Raw genomic sequence first — 26,721 nt, forward strand, 5'->3', positions numbered from 1 at the left:
ATCTAGTCTTGCACAATACCTCACATCCTGAATATGAGTTATATATGCTGCTATTTCCAGGAAAAATGAGAAGAAATCAATCAACCATGCAACAAGACTACAGCCATGCTATCAGCTCTGTGGGGCTACTTAAAGGGACTGTTTGTAACTTTCAGAAATGCTTGTTAACAGCGACACCTGTGGCTGTTAAGTCAACGAAAGCGAGCGTCGGGCTCACACTTGTGCTCGCTCTAATAGACATGAACGAGCATCGCTCAAAACAGTGAGGAGACACACCGCGGCCGGAGGGAACAGGGGAGACGCCGAAGTTTTGGTCGGAGACGATAACGTTTCTCTCTACGGAGCCCCGTCACTTCACAAGACACGGGAAACCTCTGTTGGTCTGGAGGAGCTGCAGCAGTTATTTCTGCACAAACGTCCACTGAACATTCACTAGATATTCTCAGAGCTAAACTAACTCTTCTGCAGTGTGGAGTGAGCAGCATGCACGTGAGAGTTAAAGCGAGAGAGAGAGAACGAGCGCGGTGTGTGAGTGAAGGCAGGCAGAGGAGCAGAGGAGCAGAGTGTAGCAGAGACTCCGGCCCTGGAGACCAAAGCTACGGTCTCCTCCCAGGATGTTGATATGACATGTTGGTGAGCAAAGCAGCCTCTCGGTTGACTTGGAGTGGATTTTGAATGTAACATGAATGAGAGAGAAATGAGCCTATCAGTGTGTGTGAGGTGTCTAAATGGGAGCCAAGTATGTCAGCGGATATTTTTGGACGCCAGCGGCGAAGGGTCTGGGAATACCGCCATCAGTGGCGATCTGCGTGACCCCTCGGTTGTTATGTCTGAGTCGGAGAAAGCACAGCTGCTTTGAGAGAGCCAGAGGGGTTACGACTGTTTCATCTCTTCTGCTCTCGTACCAACGACCTCCGATACATCTGTTAATGAAGCCAAACCTGTTGAAAATAACTTCATAGACAACAATACTAGCTTTTTAATCCAACTGTTTATAATATTTGGTAAATTCGTCAAGCTGAAAAAAAACAAACAATATAAAACATATAAAATTATTAGTAATCTTTGCCCCTTAATCTATTTCTTTTTTTTTTATCCTCCCACGTATTTTGTTTTTAATTGAATGTAAAAAGCTTCTTGCAGAATCCGTTCACTGAATGTTTCTTTGAATTTTTTATTTTACTAATGAATTCCCTGGCATTTAGTCTCCTCTTTTTATTTTATGTTATTGATGTTGTTTGTACTTGACTTATTAATAAAGTTGAGGAAACAAATTATACAAAATAAATGAAAATAAATCTGAAACTTTTTTTTCAGAGTTTTTTTTCAGACTTTTTTCAGATCTTTTTTTTTCAGACATTTTTCAGATCTATTTTATCAGATCTTTTTTTTCAGGCTTTTTTTGTCCGACATTTTTTCAGACATTTTTTTCAGACATTTTTCAGATCTTTTTTTTCGGACATTTTTTCAGAATTTTAATTTAGAATTTTAGAAGTGAGAAGAATGAAATCTTTTGTTTTTTTAATGCACTTTTCTCTTTTCTGCTCTTAGGAAAAACATAATATGAAAAATGTATTAAGAAGTTTTGCTCAGGTCAACACTAAGTTATACTTTACACAGCAGTAAAAAAGGCTTCTTTCAGTTATTAACAAACAGGAGGAACTTCTCTTGTACAATATGTATAATAAAACAATCACAAGCAATAATAAAAATAGACAACTTTATTGATTAGTTTGATTATTGTCTTCAGCCCAGAGCTCAGTAGTTGTGCATGATTCAAGGTGAATTTACAGTCACATCAGTTTACATGCATCAGTATCAAGCATGCCATCATTCATTTGTCTTCCATAACTCCTGATTGTTCCTGATGGTAAACGGTCTGAAGCGAGCTACAGCAGCACCACGTCGTTGCATAGATAAAATCAAAACCACATCGGACATTAGCTGTTTTGAAATCTATCTTGCAAAACATTACAGGAATATTGTGCTCTTTTCTTTTCTGGACTTTTTGTTTTCCAAACTTGCAGTGCAGAAATAGCTCTTCATGTGATAATAAACATAAAGGGGGTTAAAAGAAATCAACAGTCAGGCGGTGCTTACATTTAAAGATGTTCAAGTAAAATGTCCATATTTCATACAAATCCAGTGTCAACATTCTCCAGTGTCCTAGTGGTGCTACAGTGTGACGACGGACAATGAAATAACGTGGAAACCTGCAGCTAAATTACATCAAACTCATGTAATGTGACATTTTCAAACATTAACTACAACCTTTTTCCAAATGTGCATTCTTTTTAAATTTTAAGTGCAAAAAGTAATCAGATTCAGGAACTAATCTGTAGCACCATCACTTGCTTTAGACCACATGAAACACGCTGAATACATCGACTGACGAGAGAACCCTAGTTCCCAACGAGTGTTACATGTATTGGAAGCAAAGTAAGGTTCATGGAGAGTAAATCTAAAGAGAAAAATAAGTTAGAAAGTCAAGATATTTCACATGTGCATATCATACAGTGATTTTAAAATAAATGCATGTTTTAATCCTGCAGAATGTCATTAAAAGTAACTCAGACTGGAGTTGTTCATCAAAGAAATCCAAGAGTCCTCAAGAGAATTCGGGACAAAACAAAACAACTTTCTGTATCTTGGCTCAAACATTCATGTTTTTAGAGACTCTGATGTATTTCGGTGACTCTAAGCAGACGTCAGGCGCAGTCACGTGGAGGTCAGAGGCCGCAGGAGATCCAGCTGGGACTCCAAGGTGACCCTCTCCTGGTGGACCACCTGCAGCCAAGCGAAACAAAAACGTGACCTTTGATCACTGCACGCTGAACGAGAGACGCACCTCAGGCAGTAATGACATCATTTGTTTTGTTTGCCATGGTGACGATGGTCTACAACAGCGGTTCTCAACCTTTTTCGTGTCAAGGACCCCAAATTTGATAAGATTTCTCTTCAGGGAACTCCATCTGAAGAGATCTTTATTTATTAGATTTGATTAAGACTGGAATTCTACATTTGAGGTGATAACCGTGGAGGAAGTGAAACCTGGGATCAGAATAGTCACTGTAATGCAGATGACACAGACATGTTATCCAAAAACTTTTAGCTATGTAGGTGAGCTAGGTACAAGTACGCAAGATCCGGTTGGTGTCGCTTCCCAGTCAGCTCGCTCTCATTGGCTGTAGCAGGTTTCTGCTCCATGTTGCATCACTGTTCCTTTCACACTAAAGTTTATGATTCAAAATCGAAGGAAACTCCGATCCAGTTGGTATTCGGTGACGTTAAGATGACATCTGTAAACCCGTCAAACTACAGAATCATTTGGGCAGATAATCTGTTCTGACCGGCCTTCAATCAGGAACATCCAGACGACTGTTGGGAGGGACTAATCTGACCTAAAATCTGCAAAATGATCCTCTAATGAGGAGCCAGCTTAACTATCTCACTAAGGTTTGTTTCATTATGTGTTTTGTTTGCCGTGGTAGCGATGGTCTATTACAAGATGGATCCACTTAAGTGGTCCCTAATGTTTATTACACCACAATACAGCACACAAAGATCATTCTATTCTCAGTTGTTTCCAGCCTTTATAGATTGTGACCCCTAAAGCAGGTTTTGTCTTATTGTGGTTTTTCTTTGAGAAGGTTTCATTTGAGTTGTAGAGGCCTGAGAGGGTGAAAGTGTCTTTAATCTAAATCTTTAATCATCTTGTGGTATATCTGGAGACATGTTGGGAACCACTGCACTACATTAAAAGATCATAAGGTCACTAATCAATAGAGTTCAGCTGAGCTCATGGCGATATGCTCATTAGATTCGGAGGTATCTTGACATTTTGGCAGCATAAAAAGAGAGGAATGTCCAACATGTAAAGTGTTCAGTAAACATCCTTCTTCAGAGCGACTGATAGTAAATAATCAAGGTTGAATTAAAGAGCAGAATGTTTTTGATTAAGACCGTCTTGAACTGTTACTACTCCTGTGTCTTTATTTCAAATGCTACTTCAGCTTTAGGGTAGAAGTCCACGGAGAGCTGCTCCTCTCTCTGCTCACACACCCTGTTGTCGTTGGATGCCTGACCAGCCCCGGCTCTATTTTAAAGGAGACAGTTGTGAATGCCAGTGTTTGGTATTCCAACAAGGCTGGAGTCTATATAAAGACACACAAATGCCTTTCTCTGCAAAATTCCTCAGATGCTCTGAGAAACTAGCAGAATTAGAGAGAGAATAAACGACATCCCAGATTACCAAATCACCTGTGGAGGATGAATTATCAAAGCCTGTTTCATTCTTTAGTCTCCGTTGTATTAAAGCTATAGAAGCGCTGCATGTGGGGGTTTCACTACAGGATCATTTACGAGGAGAATGACAGGCATGCAGCATGTGTTCCAAACGGGAGAGTGTGTGAGCTGGAGGCAGATCTCCAACACAAACAGCTCAGTCTGATCCATTAGTTCAGCTCTGAATGATGGGTAGAGGGAGCAGACAGTTGAGCTCGCAGCTTTTCACCGGCGGGAGCATTTGTTTGTCGCACTCATTTGAGAACGCGCAGAATTCAAACTTTCCAAACAGTGTTAACACGAACGCTACCACGCTACCGTGCTCTCACGCTTGTGGTGAACATGTGGCGTGTAAAGTCCTAAAGTCCTGTGAGTCGAGCGCTCTTTGTGTCAGCATTTCAAAGTCTGTTTCTACGAGCTGTGGAGCTGGTTTTTGTCCCAGAGGAGGCGAAGGGGCAGGGAATGTCAGAAAGTCTCTGTGGCCAGCCACTAATGTAGTCCACCACACCCTCAGCAGGATAATACCGAGCACATAAACTGGTCTGGTTGCAGCTACAGCGAGTTGAGAAACAGAAGATATGCTGACCTTGAGCTGCTGCTGGAGCTCGCTGTTGAGGCGCGTCAACACCGCGTTGGTTTCCTTGTTTTTACGGATCGCCAGCTGGATCTCCCTCTTCTGTTTGGACGGCAGCCTGAGAGACAAGTTTTATACACTTTTGAATTAGTTTTCTAAATAGATAAAACAGTATAACAAAACTGACATCGTTCAGAGAACAACTTTAAGATAATATATGAATAAACATCTCCAATTCTTTCATGTTTGGGTCTAAACCCGGTGTTTGGAGACGGGATTAAATAACTCTGTAACGGTGGGTTAGTGCGCTGCAGATGAAAGCACAGGAGTTTAACATCAATCAAGCAGCCATTGCTCTCAGTCACCACCGTTACTGATGGTCACCTTCTACTTCAATAAGGAGACAGGAGGAGCACACATGTTAAAGTCATCACGGTGAGTCAGGGAGGATGAGTTTCAGGGGTTAACCATCGCCGTACTATTAAAGGCACACTGAGGAGGATTTGTCGGTTGCGGTTTGTTAAACACAACATTCAAAGGCGAACCCCCCCTCCTCCCATGAGAGGATGCAGTTTAGTTGTATGGGAACGTCATTTTGTCGGAGACAGGGTTGCATCTTGGATGCGTACAATCTGGCACCAAAGGTCTGTACTACGAAGCAGGATTTGCGGTTAGCAAGGTAACTTCAGGGTTTTCCGTCCTACGAAGGTGGTTCACTTCTTACCGGGATAGATCGTTACCATGGTAACTGATGCTGAACAGCTAACCTGCTCCGGAGCAGGTTATGTTCCAGATAAGAGATCAACTCGTATAAAAGCACCGCCTTCTGACCAATCAGAGCTCGGTGCGGGGATCGTATGGTAATATTACACACATATGAAGAAGCTACCGTCATAATCCAGACTAAAAACAACACAGTTTAAACTGACTACTGCAGGAAGGACAGCTGGCTGGATGCTGTGGGTGTTTACCGCTTTGAATTATGATTTTATATTTATTGTTTTTACTTGGTCTTGAGTCTGTTTCACACCGCCGGAGACGGGATGCAGCTGCAGGAAGGATGAAATAGTCACAAAGGCAACAATCTTGTCAAAGACAATAATGAAGTGTCCCATCTAAACGACTATATCTGACTTTTGAGTTCCGTTAAATTAATAAATCTGTTAATTTACGCATTCACACATCGGGAGGTTTTTCTTTCACCTGCTGTCCTTCCTGCATTTGGCAGCTTCAACTGTGTTAATCTGGATTAAGTGTCTAACTTCTTCATATTTGTCTAATATAGTTAGCTCTTCCTTCCTTTGTAAAATGTGCCGCTCTGCTTGTCTGTCTGTAGTCTGTAGTCTTGTCCATGTCTGTGATTGGTCAGATGCTGCAGACAACGCCTTGTTCATGTGAACGCGCTCATAACCAGACTGAGAAACCCTGGGTTGATTTACCGAGTTGATAACCAGCGTTGATCTCGTTTGTTAGGGTTAGTAAATCCAGATAAGGAGAAGCTACCCTGGGTATGTTGAACTCGCTTCGTAGTACAGGCCGCCAGTCGCTATGTTTTTATAGAGGTAGCCGCCGAGAAACGTCACAAACATAGAAAAATAAGAAAATCTCTGCAGATACAGACACCAGCACACACTTCATGATCACTACATGATTGAGATTAGGAAGACCTACTGATTGTGCCTTTAAGAAGTTCTTAAACCTGTGTTTGGGCACTTGGGGGACATATAAAGTTGATATGGCTATAATTCTTAATAATAAAGATATTGATTAGAGCATCTTTAACATGAGTCACCATGTAGTCGTCTCTCTTTGGATAATTCTACTCAATAAAATCCACATTCAGTCAGATTTAGTTGTATTTGAGGACTACAGAGTGAGATGTTTAACTGACTTCTGAGCAGCTTTGGTGGGGGTGGGAAAGGGCATGGCAGGTGGAGGTACGGCCTCCACGTTCTCCCTCTCTGGGTGGTACTTCCTGCGGACCGGCTTCTGTGGAACCTGAATGTGAGAAAGTCCGATCACGTCCTGAAGGAGAGTTTCAGAAATCAGAGTTAGCCTCCTCCTCCTCTTCCTCCTCCTCCTCCTCCTCACTCCAACAGAGACACATTAAATAAAACCAGCTCCCACTGTGTTAGCAGTTCGGACCTGTTTTGAAGCACTCGCCAGGTCTTCAGTACTTGGACCAAACCTGGAGCGTGGACCCGGGTCCTCAGGTTTCATACCGCTCTCCTCCTGCAAAAAGAGTCCAATGAAATTACACAAAAAGAGATTTGCAAGGACTTACGATAAAATATATTTTCCTGGTGTTGATGTCACGATGAGGTGAAATAATATGAGAGGACCGCTAAAGAGACAGGATGAAATGTGTCGGCCCTGACCCGGATAAATCAGCCCGGTCCCCTGCAGGGACCGCGACGGGCTTCCTGCACCACTCAGGGGCAGCCATGATGGATTAACGGGCTTTTATTGCATCTCCTCGATGCATTTCAGCCATTATTCTCCTCCAGACGTCACGTATGAAGTATCCCCTCCTGCTTTCATTCAGCAGAGAGGTGAACAGTGCAACAGTCTGAAGACAGGCCCGACACATGAAGGTCTTCATTTTAGCTTAAACCCTCCGAGACCCACAATAGAGACGCGTTTTAGTCTTTCTTTAGGGGGTCTTTAGGGGGAGATAGCAGGTCAACAGTAGATGTCACATAGAAGTGGTGTACATCATCTGAAAGCTGAGAACCTGAAGATTAATTTGAGATGCAGCACTGTGTGTCACGTAAGTAAGTTTAGAACATTATGATGGAAGTATATGATGGTCATCCCCATGATCTATTATGTTTCATAAGCTGTTGCAGCAATTTTTTGGGTTGATACCATTTGTTACACAGATTTGGTGCTAAATTTAACCATTTTTTATCCATCAAGAGTTGATAAAAATGATCAATAATCCCTCCAGAATACCACATTAAGACACCAAGACCTTGAGGAACACCATAGAAAAAGACATGCTGTGATTTGGGATCAAAAACTTTTTGACATTTTGGAGATTTCTGCACGAATTGGCATTTTTCGGCGATTGGATGTCGAGCACTTCTGTTGTGTAAAATGCTTAGAAACCCCCTTATTATTAATGTAACTAGGAAATCCATCCATCCTCTGAATGCTCTAGGTCTCTAGTTTGATCCATCCATCCTCTGAATGCTCTAGGTCTCTAGTTTGATCCATCCATCCTCTGAATGCTCTAGGTCTCTAGTTTGATCCATCCATCCTCTGAATGCTCTAGGTCTCTAGTTTGATCCATCCATCTTCTGAATGCTCTAGATCTCTAGTCTGATCCATCCATCCTCTGAATGCTCTAGGTCTCTAGTCTGATCCATCCATCCTCTGAATGCTCTAGGTCTCTAGTTTGATCCATCCATCCTCTGAATGCTCTAGGTCTCTAGTTTGTGGCTGTAAAGTTTCATGAGGCTGTGATTATCCTAGAGGTCACCACAGGTCATTTATACAGGGAGGTCAATGAAATGTCTCCTATGGGGACTAACATCATCACACATGAATACAGTTGGGCTCATCGGATCCACCAGAGTCTCAGCTTTACAGCGAGACCCAGTTGATGTAATTCAAAGACTGTTGAGGGACCCCAGTATGCAGAAATATTCAAATGAAAGACAGTAAAGTTGGTCTCAGAGGGTTAAGATTACTTGTTAAGAACGTTGAAGGCATTTCTCAGCTCGCAGCACCTTCTGTACTTTCTCTATTTCCCATCTGTTAATGTTGGATTTAGTGAATTTGATCCACTAATTTCTACGGGCTGCTGCCGTCTCCATTGCGGCGCCCGTTGAAATGCCTGGGCTCTTTCCTGATGGGTTAAACAGGCTTAACGCCGCCGCTGTAAATTGTACCCGAAAAAAAAGCTAAAAATGCGTTTTTGTTTTTTTGCTGAGCAAACGCAGCTGACATGAAGAGCAGACACACGAATAAACGAGCCTCAGATTCGCTGTGAAACAACCGCAGCATGGAAACGTTTAAAGAAGGTAGTGGAGGAGCTGCTCCAGCGGCAGTAAACCACAGGAGCTCCATCAGCAGGCTGTGTGGTCACATCTCAGCCGTGCAGCAGCAGCAGCTCACGGCCGCTTCACTGCAGATATGTGAGGCCTGAAGGAACATACTGTCGTTGTCACACAGACGAGAGCTTCTTTAACATCTTCACTACCGGACTCATTTAACTGAGATAAACCAACAGCCAATAATAAAGACTGTATTCACTAGTAAAGTAAAGTAAAGTGAAGTGAAGGAACATACTGTCGTTGTCACACAGACGAGAGCTTTATAATATATATAATACTACCGGACTCATTTAACAGATACAAACCAACATCCAATAATAAAGACTACAGCCGCCTGTAGCACAACGAGTGAGTCTGACTAGTCTGACTATATTCACTAGTAAAGTCAAGTGAAACGAAGCGAAAGTGAAGTGAAGTGAAGTGAAGTAAAATAAAGTAAAGCGAAGTAAAGTAAAGCGAAGTAAAGTAAAGTAAAGTGAAGTAGAGTAAAGTGAAACAAAGCGAAAGTGAAGTAAAGTAAAGTGAACTGAAGTGAAGTGAAGTAAAGTAAAGTAAAGCGAAGTGAAGTAAAGCGAAGTAAAGTAAAGTAAAGTAAAGTAAAGTAAAGTAAAGTAAAGCGAAGTGAAGTGAAGTAAAGTAAAGTGAAGTTAAGAAAAGTAAAGTAAAGTGAAGTAAAGCGAAGTAAAGTAAAGTAAAGTAAAGTGAACTAAAGTGAAATAAAGTAAAGTAAAGTAAAGTGAGGTAAAGTGAAAGTGAAGTAAGGGAAAGTGAAGTGAAAGCGAAGCAAATTAAAGGGAAGCGAAGTTAAGTAAAGTGAAGTAAAGTGAAGCGAAGGTGAAGTAAAGTAAAGTGAAGTGAATAGAAGTAAAGTGAAGTCAAGGAAAGCGAAGTAAAGTAAAGTAAACTAAAGTGAAAGTGAAAGTGAAGTAAAGTGAAAGCGAAGCGAAGCAAATTAAAGCGAAGCGAAGTAAAGTAAAGGTGAAGTAAAGTAAAGTGAAGCGAAGGTGAAGTAAAGTAAAGTAAAGTGAAGTAAAGCGAAGAAAAGTAAAGTAAAGTGAAGTAAAGTATAGTGAAGTGAAAACGAAGCAAAGTAGATCGAAGCGAAGTAAAATAAAGTGAAGTAAAGTTAAGTGAAGCGAAGGTGAAGTAAAGTAAAGTGAAGTGAAGCAAAGGTGAAGTAAAGTGAAGTTAAGTGAAGTAAAGTAAAGTGAAGTAGAGTTAAGTGAAGCGTAGGTGAAGTAAAGTAAAGTGAAGTGAAGTGAAGTGAAGTGAAGGTACAGTGAAGTAAAGTGAAGTAAAGAGAGGTTGAGTTAAATTAAGTGAAATAGAGGGACAAAAACAGAATGAAATGAACAAAGAATGAACGTTATATATAGGTATGTGTGTCTGCAGTCTGTTTTTCCATTCAGTATAACTGTAAACTGAACTGCTCCTGAGAGTTTCCTGCTAACGCTGGTATCAAATATTCATCCTTAACTTCAGATTGACGTGTTTTATGTTGAGGAAGCTGTTATTAACTACGCCTGTAGTTCACTCTCGTCTCTCTGAGGGGTTCAGGATGGTATGAGTTTCACTTTGTCTTACTAAGTGAATACAAACATACATACAGGCGATTCCTCAAGTCTTTTTGGTTTTAATTAAGATGTGAAACATCCTGTGGGAAGACAGAGGACTGATGATACTGCACACGATGGAGAGGAGAGAGTAGTGAGTGAGAGGGCATGTCTGCTGGATTCAATAAATACAAACCACCAGGGATTAAAAAGACGGCGTAATAAAGTCAGTAATGGAGGAAGGATTTGAGGGAGGGAAAATCGTGCATAAATAAATAAATAAATATAAAATAAATAAATAACGGCAAAACAAATAAATAGTAAAAATATATGCAAAAATAAATGAATAAATGAATAAAATTATACAAATAAATACATACATAAATAAAAGGGAAAATTAAACAGAAGAGTAAATAAATAAGATAATTATTACAAAGATAAATAAATAAAGAAGCAAATTAAACCAGAAATATAAATTTATGTCACATTTTGTTAATTAATTAATGGCTACATTTCTTTTTGATATTACTTTTGCTACATTTAATGATATATTTATTTATTTATTGAGTCATTTATTTATTTATTCATTTATTTTTCATTTTGGCAGGTGGAAGGAGGAAAATCCGGGAGCGGAAAATGCTGGCAATCTGGGGAGGAGTTTTGAGTTTGCCTGCTTATGTTTTCCCCTTTTCACAGGGGACATTTTAGTATATTTGCAAACCACCAAACAAGACAACTCAATGAAGAAAAATCTGATTTCATGCTCACCTCTTCTCTAAAGAGACTGAAGTCTGCAAAGTTTGGCTGCTGCACTTTATTCTGGGGAGTTTTCTCTGGAACGGTGATGAAATGAGGAACCTGACAAGAGACATGAGAAGCTTTCCTTCATCATTAATTCATGAGACATTTGCACAGTTGGAGTTCACAGGAACAACTAAAGATATAAGAGCATGTTATTGCATGGACTGCTGCAGTAATCACACCAGGTTTACCTGTGACGCTGGCGGTCGAGGAGGGAGGGCTGGAGGAGGCGGCAACCATCCACTCTTTATGCCTAAAATCCAGACACAATATCACTGAGCTGTAAACTAGAGGAGCTTCTCAGGAGTCACATTTTAAACACAAATAAACACCCATATTCTCATAATCAGACACTGACTCTCTCTCTCACCTTTCAGACTGAACAATAAAACCCACCTAGCTCCATTTCCTCTTTGTTGTCCCATGAAAAGGAGAACCGTCTCAAACAAAACACAATCAAAATGCTCCGTAGCTGCAGGCGGGTCGTGCTCTGAGCTGCGTGTTAGAAAGCTCGTATTGAGTGAGTCTGTGGAGGTGAGTCGTACCTGGAGCGCCCTGCTGGAAGAGCTTGTTGAGGTCCAGCGAGGAGGCTCTGGAGTGGGTCTTCTGGGGTCGGGGTGGAGGCGTCGGAGGCTCCTCTGCCTTCTTCATCGCATCTTCAATAGAAGTGCTGGAGTAGGACCTGGATGTGATGTCACACGGGTGGAAAAAACAACAATGAAAAGTAGAATGAAGTTACAAAGCTACGCAGGAGTTCAGAGTACTCGTGATTCAGGTGGTGGTTTTCACCTCGGTCTGGTTTTGTCCTCATGTGTGTGTCCAGGTCCTGCGGCGGCTCTGTGAGGACGGATAAATGAACAAAGACACGTCAGACTTCTGGTCTTGTTTGAATTGTTGTAAATGAGAAGCAGCTACTTCCCCGTGGAACCGCTAACTGTGATTACATGTTTGAGTAGAGCAGCTTAATCAACACATAACACACAGCTACAGTATGAAGCTCCTGGTCTGCTGCTGTAGATCAACTGTGTGTTATTGATGGTGTTCCAGTAGAGTTAGACCCCCGACGTGTGTCTGCTACTTCCAGATGCTCATATTATAAATATCAATCACAGGAGGTTATTCAATTTGTTGACTTTTCCCGATCAAGGATGCTGCTCCAACGAGAGAGTCTTTGTATAACATTATAATGGAGTGTAGTCCCAGTGAATTCACTGCCTCACTCCTCATTGGACACTTTCTATAAAGTTTGGGACCCTTACTTAGCATATATTAGACCTAAGCTGTCTATCCTCCATATTACAAGGGTTTCCTAAACCAGCTTAGCCTGTCTCTGTACCTTCTTTACCGCAAATCAGTTTTCTTTTAACCTTGCTATTTGTTTATAATGATTTATTTAATGTGGCCTCTCTCTGTTCTGGTGTTGGGTATAATGCCCGTTGTTGATTTCTTATTGTTACCTTCTCATTTTATTTGTCATGTCTGAGCTGTTTCAATTTCAATTTCTGAAAAGTCTGTCAACTAAATCATAAATTGGATCGGGGGGCAGCGACACCGCCAATCATGTCTTTCACAACCGTTTTGTCATTCGTCATTACCAAAAGCTAAAAAGCAGGTTTTAAATAGGCTGCTGGATATCTACATTTCCTGGTTTTAAAATTTGGCCCTATTGAATTTGTAGTTGAATACAGGAACAAAGTATTGACTTTAATGATACAACGGTTCAAATTACTTTTCGTATCACCTGGCCTCTCAGGAAAAGCACCAAGATGAAGAGTCCGTTTCTCCTGAGATGTTGTTGTCCTCTTCACACTGACATCTGCAGACACAGAGATACAGACATCAGCAGCAGGACCACGCACCATGCTTTCCTGACATACTCTGATTTGAAGTTTAAAAATAAAGATCCACTCATAGGAAGTGCATCTGATTTAGAATATAATGTTTTTCAGTTTTTTGGTAAAAGGTGCATCTCATGTTACCTTGTTTACATGATTCTTCTTTCAGATCTAGTTTTGTTGTGACCAGACTTGGCTGGAGTTGCTCTATGATGCTCCGCTCCTAAGAAATACAAAGTAAAAAAAGAAAAGATCATCATTATTATATGTTATATCATCACAACATCACGACATCACTGCCTGCAAACATTTCAATCATTTAAAAAGTGCAGAGCATTTTAGGAAGAACAAGCTCAGAGCTCAACATGTTGATGTGACTAACAGCTCGTTACTGCCCCCTACAGGCACCACACAGGGACTCCACATTCACTTTATATTAAAGAGTATATACATGTAGTTTACCATGTGACTGGGCCTCAGTTCAGCATCCTCAAACACAATAAGAGGCTCTGCACTCTGCAAACAAGCACGGAGCAAAGAGTTGGATTCTGAAGGAACCAGCAAACTAAAGCTGAGACACAAACATTGTTCCACTTCATACTTCACTACTGACTTCAGGAGTATCCGGTACGTCGTCCTCTTCCTGCTGCATGAAGTCCGGCTGCAGGGTGGGAGGAAGGCTCTCTGGGAGAGGGTAACCGTTCTTACGTGCCACAATCAGGTGAAACGCTGTGCAGAACTCAGAGAACGTCAGAGCTCCGTCTCGGTCCACGTCGCTCAGCTCCCTGCAGAGAGGAGATGAGAAAACCAAATAAAAACATCTTTAGCCTTATTTTATATGTGTCTGTTTACATACTTGTGTCCATGTCCACTCTTTAACGCTTTTTTGTCGTTGTTGTCTGTTTATTTGTTTATATGTAATATTGTTTGACTAAGATTATGATTATTATTAGTATTATCACTTTTATTTTACTTCACTGGCTATTAAATTGTACTGGTGGCGGGCCAGATACAATAATAATCGATTTAATTTTGTATTAATTTCAGGAAAAATAGAAAATTCCTTCGCTCAATTTAAACCCAAGTAAAAATAAATTTATAATTCATAGACAAATTAAATATATTTTATATAATATTGCTAGGTTCAGCTGATCTGCTCTTCTCTTACCAATAGTAATTTATCACTATTTATTCATTAAAGGGACTGTTTGTAACTTCTTACACGTATAAATCATTGCGGGTCGGTGTCCCATGCGCGTTCGCGTGTGTCTACGCTGTTCAGACTCAGACTCCAACACAAACTACAGTGAAGCACCAAAACCTCTTGGTTGTATCTAGTGAAGCCCGTCTGTTAAACAGTGTTGGCCGCGGTCGGAGGACGCGGGGGAGACCGTAGCTTTGGTCTCCAGGACCGGAGTCGACGCTGTACTCTGCTCCTCTGCTTCTCTGCCTGCCTTCACTCACACACCACGCTCCTTCTCTCTCTCTCTCTCCACCTCTCACGTGCATGCTGCTCACTCCACACTGCAGAAGAGTTAGTTTAGCTCTGAGAATATCTAGTGAATGTTCAGTGGACGTTTGTGCAGAAATAACTGCTGCAGCTCCTCCAGACCAACAGAGGTTTCCCGTGTCTTGTGAAGTGACGGGGCTCCGCGGAGAGAAACGTTATCGTCTCCGACCAAAACTCCGGCGTCTCCCCTATTCCCTCCGGCCGCGGTCGGGAGGCTGAGGCGGGAAAAGCCAACACTAGGATCAGCATTGATTCATGGAGAGACCTTCATCTGGTCAGCTAACATTACTGCCAAGCAGCTGAAATATAGTGTGATATTGTGCTTTTAGCTGACGTGTGTCTCCTCACTGTGTTGAGCGATGCTCCTTCATGTCTATGTAGAGCGAGCACAAGCGCCAGCAACAGGACGCTGACTTTAGTTAACTTAACGGCCACAGGTGAAGCTGTTAACAAGACATTTCTGATTCTTAGAAACAGTCCCTTTAAACATGATCAGTATCATCATAAAGCATAGAAACATCAGACACTACAGGCAAAAATGTTGTTTTTTCATGCACTGATTCATTTAGAGATTTTTACATATTATTTTATTCCGTCGCTCTCTTTGCTGCAATAAATGTAAAACAGGTTAAAAGACATCTTTGTTTGTTTGAAGATGAGAAGACAGTGAAGGTCTAACTCATGCTGAGGAGCTCGGCTGATTAACATCCAACTGACCCGACAGAACAGAACAGAACAGAACAGAACAAGAACAGACAACATGAGTCATCTCACCAGATGTGGGAGAGTTCTGGTATCGGCAGCTTGGATTTAGTGAAGAAGTTCTTTGCGATGGTTCCTAGAGAAGAGTCAGAAAGAGGTGAAATAGTTTGAATGTGATATTTTATTTATAAATATGTGCAGCAGGAGGAGGAGGAGGGAGGGATGGGAGGGATGGATAGGAAAGGAGGGATGGGAGGGATGGGAGAGGGGGATGGGACGGGGTCCATACCCAGGATGAGAGCCCCCAGGTCAGGCTGCAGGCTCTTGAACTGATTGGTGTAATACTCCAGCTGTTCCTCTGTGATCCTCCAGGGGTCGTCGTCAGAGTAGTCCACGACGCCGTGCTGGTCCAGCCTCTCTGATGAGGACGCCTGAGCAGACACATCATTATATAGACTTTATAAAGAATTACTTATTATGATGCAAAAGCTGCACAAAAGCCCGTCTGTACCCGAGCCATGGCAGGATGCTCCACGGCGGGTTTGGTGCCATAGTTACTGGGCGAGGAGTGCTGCTCCAGCTGGACCATCGGCCGCGACGGATGTTTGCTTTCGTAGGCTGAAGAGAAACACACGGAGAATAACACACCGATTATTACACCCTCAAACATGTGATCGGACAGATTCACAGATCAAAAACACCAGGAGAGAGGAGAGGACGGAACAGGTGTCAGTAAAAACTCAGCTTTTACATTTCAGTTCATTTCTAATTTATAATACATGACTCGTGAAGACGTGCACTTCTTGCAGTTTTTAGTCCTCTGCTGAATTAACAGTATAATCACTTTGATAAAAACAGGACATTTCCTGGTGATGTAAACAGATGTGATGTTGTTTCTGCCAACAGTGGAAGTTTGTAGAGTGAAATAAAAACTAAAATCTGAGGTATTAGAAACATTAGAAATCCTCTGGCCTTTGTATGTGTATAAGTATATACAGTATATATCATTATAATGTTGTTTCTTTTGGTGTATTGTTAATTTATAATGTTAATGTAGCTTTTAAAATTTTTTAGTCTTTAATTACTTATTTATTTTGAATTAAATTAAATTAATAATTTTATTATACAGTATATAAATATGTTTTTTTTAATGTAGCGTTTACAATTTCTATTTTATTGATACGTGATGTTTATGTGTTCTGGTCTTTAAATACTTATTTATTATTTTAAATTAATTTAATTATTTATTTTATTTATATCTATTTATCTATATATATATCTATATATATATATATAGATATATATATGTATGTATAGTGAATATTCATCTGTAAATCACTTTGGACTGCCTTTTTTCTCTATTTATACCTGTGTATGTGTTTTATGTCTTTTATACTAATTATTCATAAATATATATATATATATATATATATATGAAATAATAAAAGTCATAATTGAAAAAAGAAAAGAAAAAGAAAGTCCTCCAGCCTGACCAGTGTAACTTTAAACTTTAAAACAAACCGATGCGTTCTATCTCCGTCTTACCGATCTGTGCGTCAGCGCCGTTTCTCTGCGTGGCGTAGGCGTAGCCGCGGTAGGTCAGCGGGGGGGAGCGAGGCGGTGAACTGCACGGTGATCGTGGTGGAGACCAGGGTTCCTTCACAGACACGAGATTTATTATTTACATACACAGAACTAGAAGCAGCCTCAATGCATTATACTGCTGGTTAATACTGGAACAGATATGATATAATATTACTGGAAACACTCCCACTAATTATTATTATTATTATTATTATTATTATTATTATTATTATTATTAGAACGTGACAGTGTGACTGCAGGGTGATGCACATTTTCAGAGGTACATTAATGTTAATAACAGCCCGTTCCAACTCGTGCCCAAACTGTGACCTCTTGCATTGAGGTGTGGTGAAGCTGGAGGATAAACTAAAGTCTCTGTTATGTACCTGGAACCATCCGGAGACAATGTTTCATGGCACGGTGTTGTTATATATAATATAGTATAATATACTGGTATAATATGGCTTCCTCATGTTCCACTTTTGAGGGGATTATGATAAATTATTCAGACATCAGAAGTTAATCTGAAGTTAATCTGAAGTTAATCTTCAGCGGTCTCATTTTAGTACAATATTTTAGTTACTCTCCTTCCACTGCAGCTCATCAGAGAAACACTGAGCATTTCGTCCCTGATCACTCACATTAGAATCCCCTTAGGACGGATGTTTTAATGGGCAGTATGAAGAGGAGATACGAGTACAGCGAGCAAAGCCTGACTATTATTTTAAAGCTGGAGTGCAGAGCTTTTGTCTCCCCCTCTGGCAGTGAGACTAATTACCATATGGGAAGATATGTGGATGTATGGAGAAAGAAACCTGATAAAATAAAAAAAATTATGCAAATCATGCATCAATAAATACATATAATAATGAATAAATACATTTAAAAAAAAAATTAAATTAAATGCAAAAGAAATGCAAAAATAAATACATAAATAAATACATACAATCTAATAATGAATAAATAAATTTAAATATAAATATAAATTAAATTAAAAATGAATGCAAAAATAAATGCATAAATAATATTTACAATCTAATAATGAATAATAAAAAAATCGAAATTAAATGCAAAATAAATGCAAAAATAAATACCTAAATAAATATGTACAATATAATAATAAATAAATTTAAACATTAATAAAAAATGAAATAAAAATGAAAATTAATAGAAGAGTAGATAAATAGGGGAAGCAATAAAAATATAAATAAATTAAAATATAAATAGCAATTAATGTCACACTCTATTGATTAATTAATGCCAATATTTATCTTTAATATTATTTTTGGTTCATTTTATGGCATTTTTATTTATTTATGGAGTCATTTATTTATGATTTTGGCAAGTTCCGTCTTCCATATAGCAGCAGCTATGTGGATAAGCCTAAGAAGAGTCCAAGGAAAGTGTCTGGAGTCGACGCTCCAGATAAAAAAGAACCTCGGCGTTCAGAGGAAGGATTAGCGTCAAAACATTTGCACAAGAGTACATGAAGGGAGCTCCTGGTGGCGAGCTCACCTGCAGGCATCAGCGGAAAGTCACTACACACACCAGACACCACAACTCCTCTATACTGAGAAACACAGAGAGCTCCATGTTCGTGGTCTTAAGCTGCTCTGCAGAGTCCACATCAAGGTTTTCATCAGGTTCATGTTCTGTTGTACATACTTGTGGCCGGTCTTGAACCTTGAAGCTCGTCCTTCTGCTCTAATCTCTCAACACGAGGCCTTTCTGCTCCGATGATTACAGCCGACTGGAATGTCTCTGCTCAGCGTACCGCTCCTGTTCAACTCTCAACGTTTCCCACTCAGTGTTGCTCTCCAAGACATCTGAACAGTGATCCGTGCTTTACTCTCACATGACACATTTAAATCTGACGTGTCAGAGAGTAACTTTGAGACGAGGGCTGCGGTCGTCCTAACGTCGTCTCCTAACCACTTCTCCTAACCACTTCTCCTTTGACCTCGATGGAAAATGTCATGAGGTCAAGGAAAGATGAGAAGGAGAGTTCAGAAGGATTTAGGAAAAAGACAACCGCACTTTACATCAACAGATAATAAAGGATTATCTGACCTAACGTGGACAACCGGGGAAAAAACATAATTTCATTACCAAGGTTGGAACTGAAATAAACAAAGAATAACCTACCACAAAGTTTATATGATAAATATTGAGTTATGTTTTTAGTTATGGTGAAGGAGTAGAGCCCATAAATGTATATTTCTTCCTATATAGCGTAAATTGTAGTGAATGTAAATAAAAATCTTATATTTGTCTTAAAACCACTGTGATGTGTGATCTGTGTTGCGTTTAACGGGCTAGGGTTAGGGGTTCTGAAGTCGACCCATCAGAAGTCCCCCCCCCAGCTTACCTGCTTGTCCACGTTGGCCTCCAGGTGTCTGAAGGAGCTCCGGTCTGCTGGAGTCCAGGACCGGAGCCGGGTGCAGTCCCACCCAGAGCCCCCTGACCTTCTATGCTGGGAGGGATGACTGCGTATCTCATCTCGGGTTCATTCTTCAGCCCAACGAACCTGGGCAGAGGTAGATCTGAAGGGAGACACGAGGCTGCTTTATTTTCCTTGTGAATAAAAGTCAAACATGTTTATGTAGGAGAAGAAGATCAGGAGCTTCCTGTCTGACGACCTTTGACCCATCTAGATTTAGACTAATCTGGATGAGCGTCTTTACGAGTCTCATTCTGCTGAGGTGAGCTCCTACTGAACCTCACCACACTGAATATGAACGTTTATAATAACAATCCCTCATGTGTTGTGTAGAAACAGGATTTTTTCTCGGGTGCGACTGACTGATTGTGCGTTCTCGTTAATAAGGGCAAACCCACTTAGCCCTTTCCACGCGACTCCCCCTTCTCATCCAGATTAGAACCAAATCCTGACCATGTTCAGATAATCTCCTGATCCCCTCCTCCTCCTCCTCCTCCTCTCCGAGCAGCAGACTTACTGGCCGTCACGCTCTCCAGGTGGACGGGCAGCGCCGACTGGGGCCGCCGCCAGCAGCTTCAGCGCCACGAAGAACTGAGGCGTACCGAAGTAGCCCAGACGCTTCGCTCCACACAACTCCGTCACCTGAGACAGACAGAATCATTTTAACTATGGACTATGGACAGGCTTTAAGTGATATATCTCATTAAATATCATCTTTCATACTGCCCACAGTGGTGTCCTCTTTTCAGAAACATAAATCTATACGGAAAGCCCTGAGAGGCAAGTGAGAGAAAAATAATTCTGGTGATCCATTTTCTAAGTCTGATCTACATAGTTTTCCTCTCCGGTGTTTATGACTCAAGAACAGGCGGCAAAACAAGTTTTTGTTCCTGAAAGGTTTTTTCCATCTGTGAAAACAGGTGAAACTAGTTTCAGCAGGTGATTGTTGTCAGGATCATTTTGTTAAGTGTTTGTTGTTGTAATACTCATTTCGGCCACAAGAGTCTGACGTGCACCACTACCTCATGATAGAGTTCTCAATAGAGCTAAAGGTCCTGAACCACCAAGCCGACGGCCGGCCGCCGGACAGTTTGGTGTCGGTGAGCGTCTGCCGGTCTAGTTTTTGCGATGTGTCCCTCACCGTCGGCTCTAGTCTGCCGTGTCTGAGTTTTTTCAGTCCAATGATCATGTTGAATCGCGGCGGAGCTCGTCGGTGAGAGAAATCACTCTGATTGGCTGTTCATCTTAAACCAATCAGTGCGCGAAGAAGAGACACGGAAGTGAGGAAAGCAAACCGACTGAGTGAAGTCAAGAGGACACACACAGAAGGCTCTTCTCATTTTTCATCTCATCTGATCATTCCAGATATTTTCACAGCGACATGAAACATCTGGAATGAGGCTGAGTGGTGAGTGAGAGTGGTGGGAAAAATGGTCAGCAAACACCGCTTGTTTCATGTACGTATCATAACGTATCAGAACTATCAGAACGTATCAGAACGTATCAGAACGTCTTGAGGTTTGTTCGAGTGCAACTTTTTGGCCGAGACAAGGAGACATGAGGCGACGCAACAGGCGACCTCCATCGCTGCTAGGTCTCTGATGTCGGTTGGTGAGTCTGGTGTGTTGGTGTGTGAGTTTCACTTTGTCCATGCACTTTAAACACAATCATGGATGCTTTTATTTACAACATGAGGTAGTGGTGCACTTTGGGCTCTTGTGGCCAACAATTAGTATTACAACAACAAACACAAAATAATTTCATCTGCCAAAACATTTTCCCACCTGTTTCACAGATATATGAATACATCTGAGAAAGATAAATAAATGTAAGCCTGCAAAAACCTTATTTTCACCTGTTCTTAAGTCATAAACAGATGAGGAGATCGGACCTAGAAAATGAATAAACAATGTTTTTTTCTCACTTGCCTCTCAGGGCCTCCGTATAATCCAGCCAGGACCCAGAGTAATCTTAAACACTGTGATTATTTCACACCGGGGTCGAGGTAATGTGTCGAGCAACATGACAGAATGAAGCTACAAAAGAAGCAGTCTGTAAAGGATCAGCAGCTCAGTGGATCTGTTTATCCAGCAGCTCCTCTCTTGATTAGAGGTTCAATGACTGCTGAGGGGGAGTAAAGGAGATTAGGATTATGAAGGACAGTCGAGGGAAAAATACCCTAAAAAACAACTTGAAGGACATTTTCTCTTGGAGTAAAGGTTGAAAAGTCAGACAGTTTATAGATGTGTTGAAGTGAACATGAGTTCCTCTATGACTGAGGCTACATTCACACCAGATCAGGCGTTATGGCGATTCACCACAGGGTTGTGCGGCGCTGTGGGAGAGTCACTTTAACGGCCCATCAAACTGCACGACGATTAACGTCTTTTGTTCCCTCATGGCTGGTTCTACAGCTCTGGATTGCCGGTTACGTGATCGGCCACCGCAGCGTGACGTCCAGGTTGTGTTTCTCCAAAGGTTGATTCTGTTCTACTTTTCTGCTGCAGGCCGCTGCGTATCTTTTGGCCACCCTCTACGGCTCCCACAGAGCAGCAGCAGCCCAAAAGCACTACCGCCATTAAAGATGAATGGGAGGACTGGTGGAACTGGTGTGAATGTGAATGCAGCCTAAATCTACATGTTTCTCTGAAATAAAGCACCTGAATAGGCTGAAGACACACAGAGAGAACAACACAGAAGGAGGTCCAGTTGGTCTGTTTTAGCTTCAACTTGAAGGCTGGACTGATAACAAACCATCCAGTAGAAACAAGCTTCTGCTCTTCTTTTGGCAACAATGGATTAACGGTGCTAAAATGTTTTTATAAACATACAAGTCTCTCGTGAAAACATGCCGCTGATATATGTGTTTATTAAATATGAACGAGAGGAAAGCTGCTCCATAGTAGAAACACTCTTTGTGCACCAGTCAGTCCTAAAGTTAAATATTGAACCTGCATTATGAAGTCAGGGGATCACCACAGTCAGGAGGATTCATCCTCTGAGGACCACGAATGTCCCCCCAAAACATTCAATGACAGTCCATCCAGTAGTTAATGAGATATTTCAGTCAGGACCAAAGTGGTGGACCAACGAGTGTGGCTAAAAACCATGAAGATCAACTTGCGTATTGTGCGTATATATATATCCTGGATGTGACAACTCTATCAGAGCTGAGATCCGTAAAGTTTTATCTTGACACACCTTCTTCAACCAGACTGGTTCTACAGCAATCAGTCCGTCAGCAGAGCTTAACTCAACATGTCACTATAGACACAACAACACATACCAGAGAGTTCACGTCCAACCTGACAGCCGGCTGTTATCCTAATCACATGATGAAACAATAAGGGAAACATTCGCTGTACTGTAAGTCTGTGAAATCAGCAGAACAATTGATTTGCCTGCTCAGTAATAAAGTGTCTGTTCTGTGAGAGACTGAGCAGACGGCCGAGCAGGAAGACGTGTCAACACAGACGAGACTTAAAGATCCTTCCTCTGTCAATCTGCTCACTCATGACTCAAACACACCTTCATGATGGGAGATTCCCCGTGTTCTGACACATAGCAGAGATTATATTTATTTACAGTTTCAATCTTCTATGTCATCATAACATCTCCCGGAGGAAACACACCATCTGTGATTCTGTGTGACACAATGACCCAGAGGTCAGCTCTGAGAGCAGGAGTGATCCAGCAGGCATCCTGCAGCTCAGAGAGCTGAGTGTCAATCACCCCCGTGTGGCGTTGGCGGCGGCGGCGATCCAGGCCGGACAGGAAGGAAGCACAGCTCAATTGCCTCAACTTCCTGACACCCACACAGAGACACACAATGGGCTGGCGATCGCCAGGAGCAGCTGAGCTGACCCCCGCAGGACCGAACGGATGACGCAGACCTGCTGCGTTCAGCCGAGCTGGAAAAATATGTTTATGAGCCGTTGATGGGTCAGCAGAAATCACTCTGACGGAGTAGTTCTAAAGGCAGTGGAAAACAGATCTATAATTAATGGTGAATATAATTCTATCTGTGAGGCGGTGCAGAGAAATGATAGTTTTAATCTGAAATGTTATTTTCTGTTTTTTACACACTTTGTATGATGAGGTTTTGAAAGCGTCAGTGGAGAAAACTACCTGCAAGTTTGAGCTCCTTAACTATAAATCATGTTTACTTCTCATTTGTGTTGATTCGTTTCCTCCTGCTCCAGGCAGACATTGGTTTACATTCATTTCTGCACCGTATAAAAAATAATTAGCAGACTTTTGAACAGTGAACATCAAGTCTGTACTAAGTTTCGTCATAGTAACATCATCGTTGTGTAGTTCTGCAGTTTGACTTAAAGGGACTCCCTAGAACTTGTGTTTAACAGCTGCTATTGTGGCCATGAGTGATAAATGATAGACTAATGATGAAGGCTGAAACGAAGAGTAAAAGTAGCACAAGAGGAGAAAAGCCCAGAAGTCATTAATGTCCTTTATATCTTGCTAAAGTTCACCATCATTAACATAAACGTCTGGTCATATCAGAAGCAGTGAGGCTGAACAGTTAAACTCCTGAGTGAACTGAGCCAAGAGGCATTTATTACTTATGAATTTAACTTTCATTTGTAAGAGTTAGACTGTGTTATTTCTTCCTTTCTTCCCAACTACATAGTCTCGCTTTTAGTTATGGACGATAGAGGATTTTATCACAGATCGTGATAAAAAAAAAATAAGTTAATTGCAATTTAAAAAGCTGTCTAGCTCGCTGTCATGGTAGAGAAGTGAAACATCAATGTCAGGTGAAGTGATTTCAGTATGTTTTAGTGCCATTTTAAGAGTTTAAGCATATAGTGATGATTATCGGGATAAAAGCGTGAATCACAATTATTTTGACCAGGATAATCAGGACATGAATCTTCATATCTTCTCTACCTACTCGCTTTAATGTTCTCTGTGATGTGCATGTTTTGGTTCCAGCTTCAGTTTTTAATTCAATTCAGTTTGTTAGGATTTTAAACACTCTGAACGGGTCACGCTGAGCTCTGGGAAACTATGACACACATATTTCAAATTCTTGGTCGACTAAGAATTTGAAATATGTCGAGCACAGCCCTACTATGAAGCTTATTTTCTCATATTTCATCACTAAAATGATGAAGTTTGTCTATTAATAGTTTCCCAGAGCCCGACGTGACCCAGTGAGATCGTTTGTTTTGTCTGACCAACAGTCTAAAATTGAAACAAATTGAATTTTGCAGTGATTTCAAACTGTAGAAACGTCCTCACAGTTTAGAAGCTGGAACCAAAACATGTAGGGCTGCACCCTCTGAGTCAACTAATCGGGCGTTTTGGTCTTAGTCGACGAGGATTTCTTTTGTCGATTAGTCGTATTTTATGCTTTAATACCCGATGCTGTAGCTGATTTAATAAACAGATCTGTGAAACTGAGTTTCTCCACAAAGAATCACAGAAAAGCACCACTTTAAATCTGGTGAGATGAGCTCAGAAGGTTTTTTAGAAAGAAGTCACTCAGCATGAAAAAAAGCATAAAAAACGACTAAAGAAAATCTTAGTTGACTGAGACCAAACGACTAATCAGTCAACTAATCGACTCAGAGGAGGCAGCCGTAGTCCAGAGCTGATGTAATTTGTAGTAAATGCAAAACCACTGGTCCTTTAAGTAGAGGAGATTTTGCAGAACTCTTGCAGGTGAATCCAACACCAACAAGTACTTTCTGCACATAGTACTAAGAAACAAGCTCAACTATGGTTGAACTGAGCAAAGAATGATTTAAAATGTGCAGAATGTGCAGAATGACACTGAACCTCACTGTGTAAAACATATCTTTCCTCTCTGTGGATGAGCAGACAGAAGGCTGCTGGCTGCAGATGCAGGGAGGTTACATGCAGACAAATGAGCAGCTGATGCAGTGAAGTGAAGGAGGGACTGTGTGACAGTCTGAGGGGTGATGGAGAGAAAGAGAAGAAGAGAGGAAGAGAGGAAGGAGGTGTGTAAAACCTCTCTGACACATAAACCTGCAGAAACCCTCCACAGAGCAGATGTGATGTCTGACCATCACCTCCAGTCTGACCACAGAGACCTGCAGCTGCAGGAGGTGGAGGAAGAGGAGGAGGAGAAGGAGAAAGGAGGAGGAGCAGGAGCAGGAGGAGGAGGAAGAGAGAGGAGGAGGAGGAGAGAGGAAGAGGAGGAGGAGGAGGAGGAGGAGGAGAGAGGAAGAGGAGCAGGAGGAAGAGGAGGATGAGGTGCAGGAGGAGGAGGAAGAGACAGGAGGAGGAGGAGGAGGAGGAGGAGGAGGAGAGGAGGGGGAGGAGGAAGAGGATGAGGAGGAGGAGGAGAGGAGGGGGAGGAGGAAGAGGATGAGGAGGAGGAGGAGGAGGAGGAAGAGGAGGAGGACTCACTTTGTGCAGGTCTTCAGGAGGAGGAAGAGAGAGGAAGAGGATGAGGATGAGGAGGAGGATGAGGAGGAGGAAGAGGAGGAGGACTCACTTTGTGCAGGTCTTCAGGAGGAGGAAGAGAGAGGAAGAGGATGAGGATGAGGAGGAGGATGAGGAGGAGGAAGAGGAGGAGGACTCACTTTGTGCAGGTCTTCAGCAGGCAGCCCGGACGCCTTGAGGAGCTCCGTGACTCTGCTGGAGGACAGCGTCCCGGAGGAGTCGGCCTGGCAGCGGCCGTGCAGAGCCGAGTAGAACCGCTGCTCCTGTTCGGTCAGAGAGATGAACACTCCGGATTCCTGCTCCATGTTCCTCCTCTTCCTCCTCCTGCCGGGGCTGACGCATGGACAGCAGAACCACTACAACCAGACAGGTCCATGCATCATGTGATCCTGATCCTGATCCTGATCCTGATCCTGATCCTGATCCTGAACGTAGAGGACCAGGTCGGAGGTTCTGCAGGAGAACAGGAGAACAGAAGAGAAGGGCGGTATCACCTCCGGTTAGAGAGCACCGACTGCTCGGTTCAGGATCATCCGCTGTACTGGCTGCTAGGGCCGGTAGTAGCAGTACCGAGCTGGGCCTGCAGGGGGCGGTGGAGGAGGAGGAGGAGGAGGAGGAAAAGGAGGAGGAGGAGGAGGAGACAGGGGACTGCTTTATTTATTATCTCACCATCCCATAATAATAAAGACACAACTTTAATAGAGTTATTCTCTACAGGGGGTCATTTTATGACAGGTTGATTTGATTTAATTTGATTTGACTTGACTTGACTTGACTTGACTTTACTTTATTTTATTTTGTATTATCTTATTTTATTTTATTTTACTTTACTTTACTTTACTTTACTTTACTTTACTTTATTTTACTTTACTTTACTTTACTTTACTTTACTTTACTTTATTTTATTTTACTTTATTTTATATTTTATTTTACTTTATTTTACTT

General features: G+C 41.6%; 1 protein-coding gene across 1 annotated transcript; it reads right to left on the reverse strand.

The window, feature by feature from the left end:
• Positions 1-1,703: 1,703 nt before the first annotated feature.
• Positions 1,704-26,487, reverse strand: reps2 (RALBP1 associated Eps domain containing 2). Its single transcript, XM_037770830.1, is given in 21 exon segments — positions 1,704-2,787; positions 4,871-4,976; positions 6,750-6,883; positions 7,004-7,090; positions 11,241-11,330; positions 11,465-11,526; positions 11,819-11,959; positions 12,066-12,110; positions 13,015-13,089; positions 13,253-13,331; positions 13,571-13,624; positions 13,722-13,893; positions 15,393-15,456; positions 15,610-15,751; positions 15,832-15,938; positions 16,866-16,977; positions 19,273-19,332; positions 19,335-19,447; positions 19,862-19,901; positions 19,903-19,986; positions 25,917-26,487. Coding segments are annotated over 21 exon segments (2,001 nt in total). The 5' UTR covers positions 26,082-26,487; the 3' UTR covers positions 1,704-2,718.
• Positions 26,488-26,721: the final 234 nt, after the last annotated feature.

The sequence above is a fragment of the Sebastes umbrosus genome, chromosome 5 (assembly GCF_015220745.1).
Source record: "Sebastes umbrosus isolate fSebUmb1 chromosome 5, fSebUmb1.pri, whole genome shotgun sequence".
NCBI classification, from domain to species: Eukaryota; Metazoa; Chordata; class Actinopteri; order Perciformes; family Sebastidae; genus Sebastes; species Sebastes umbrosus.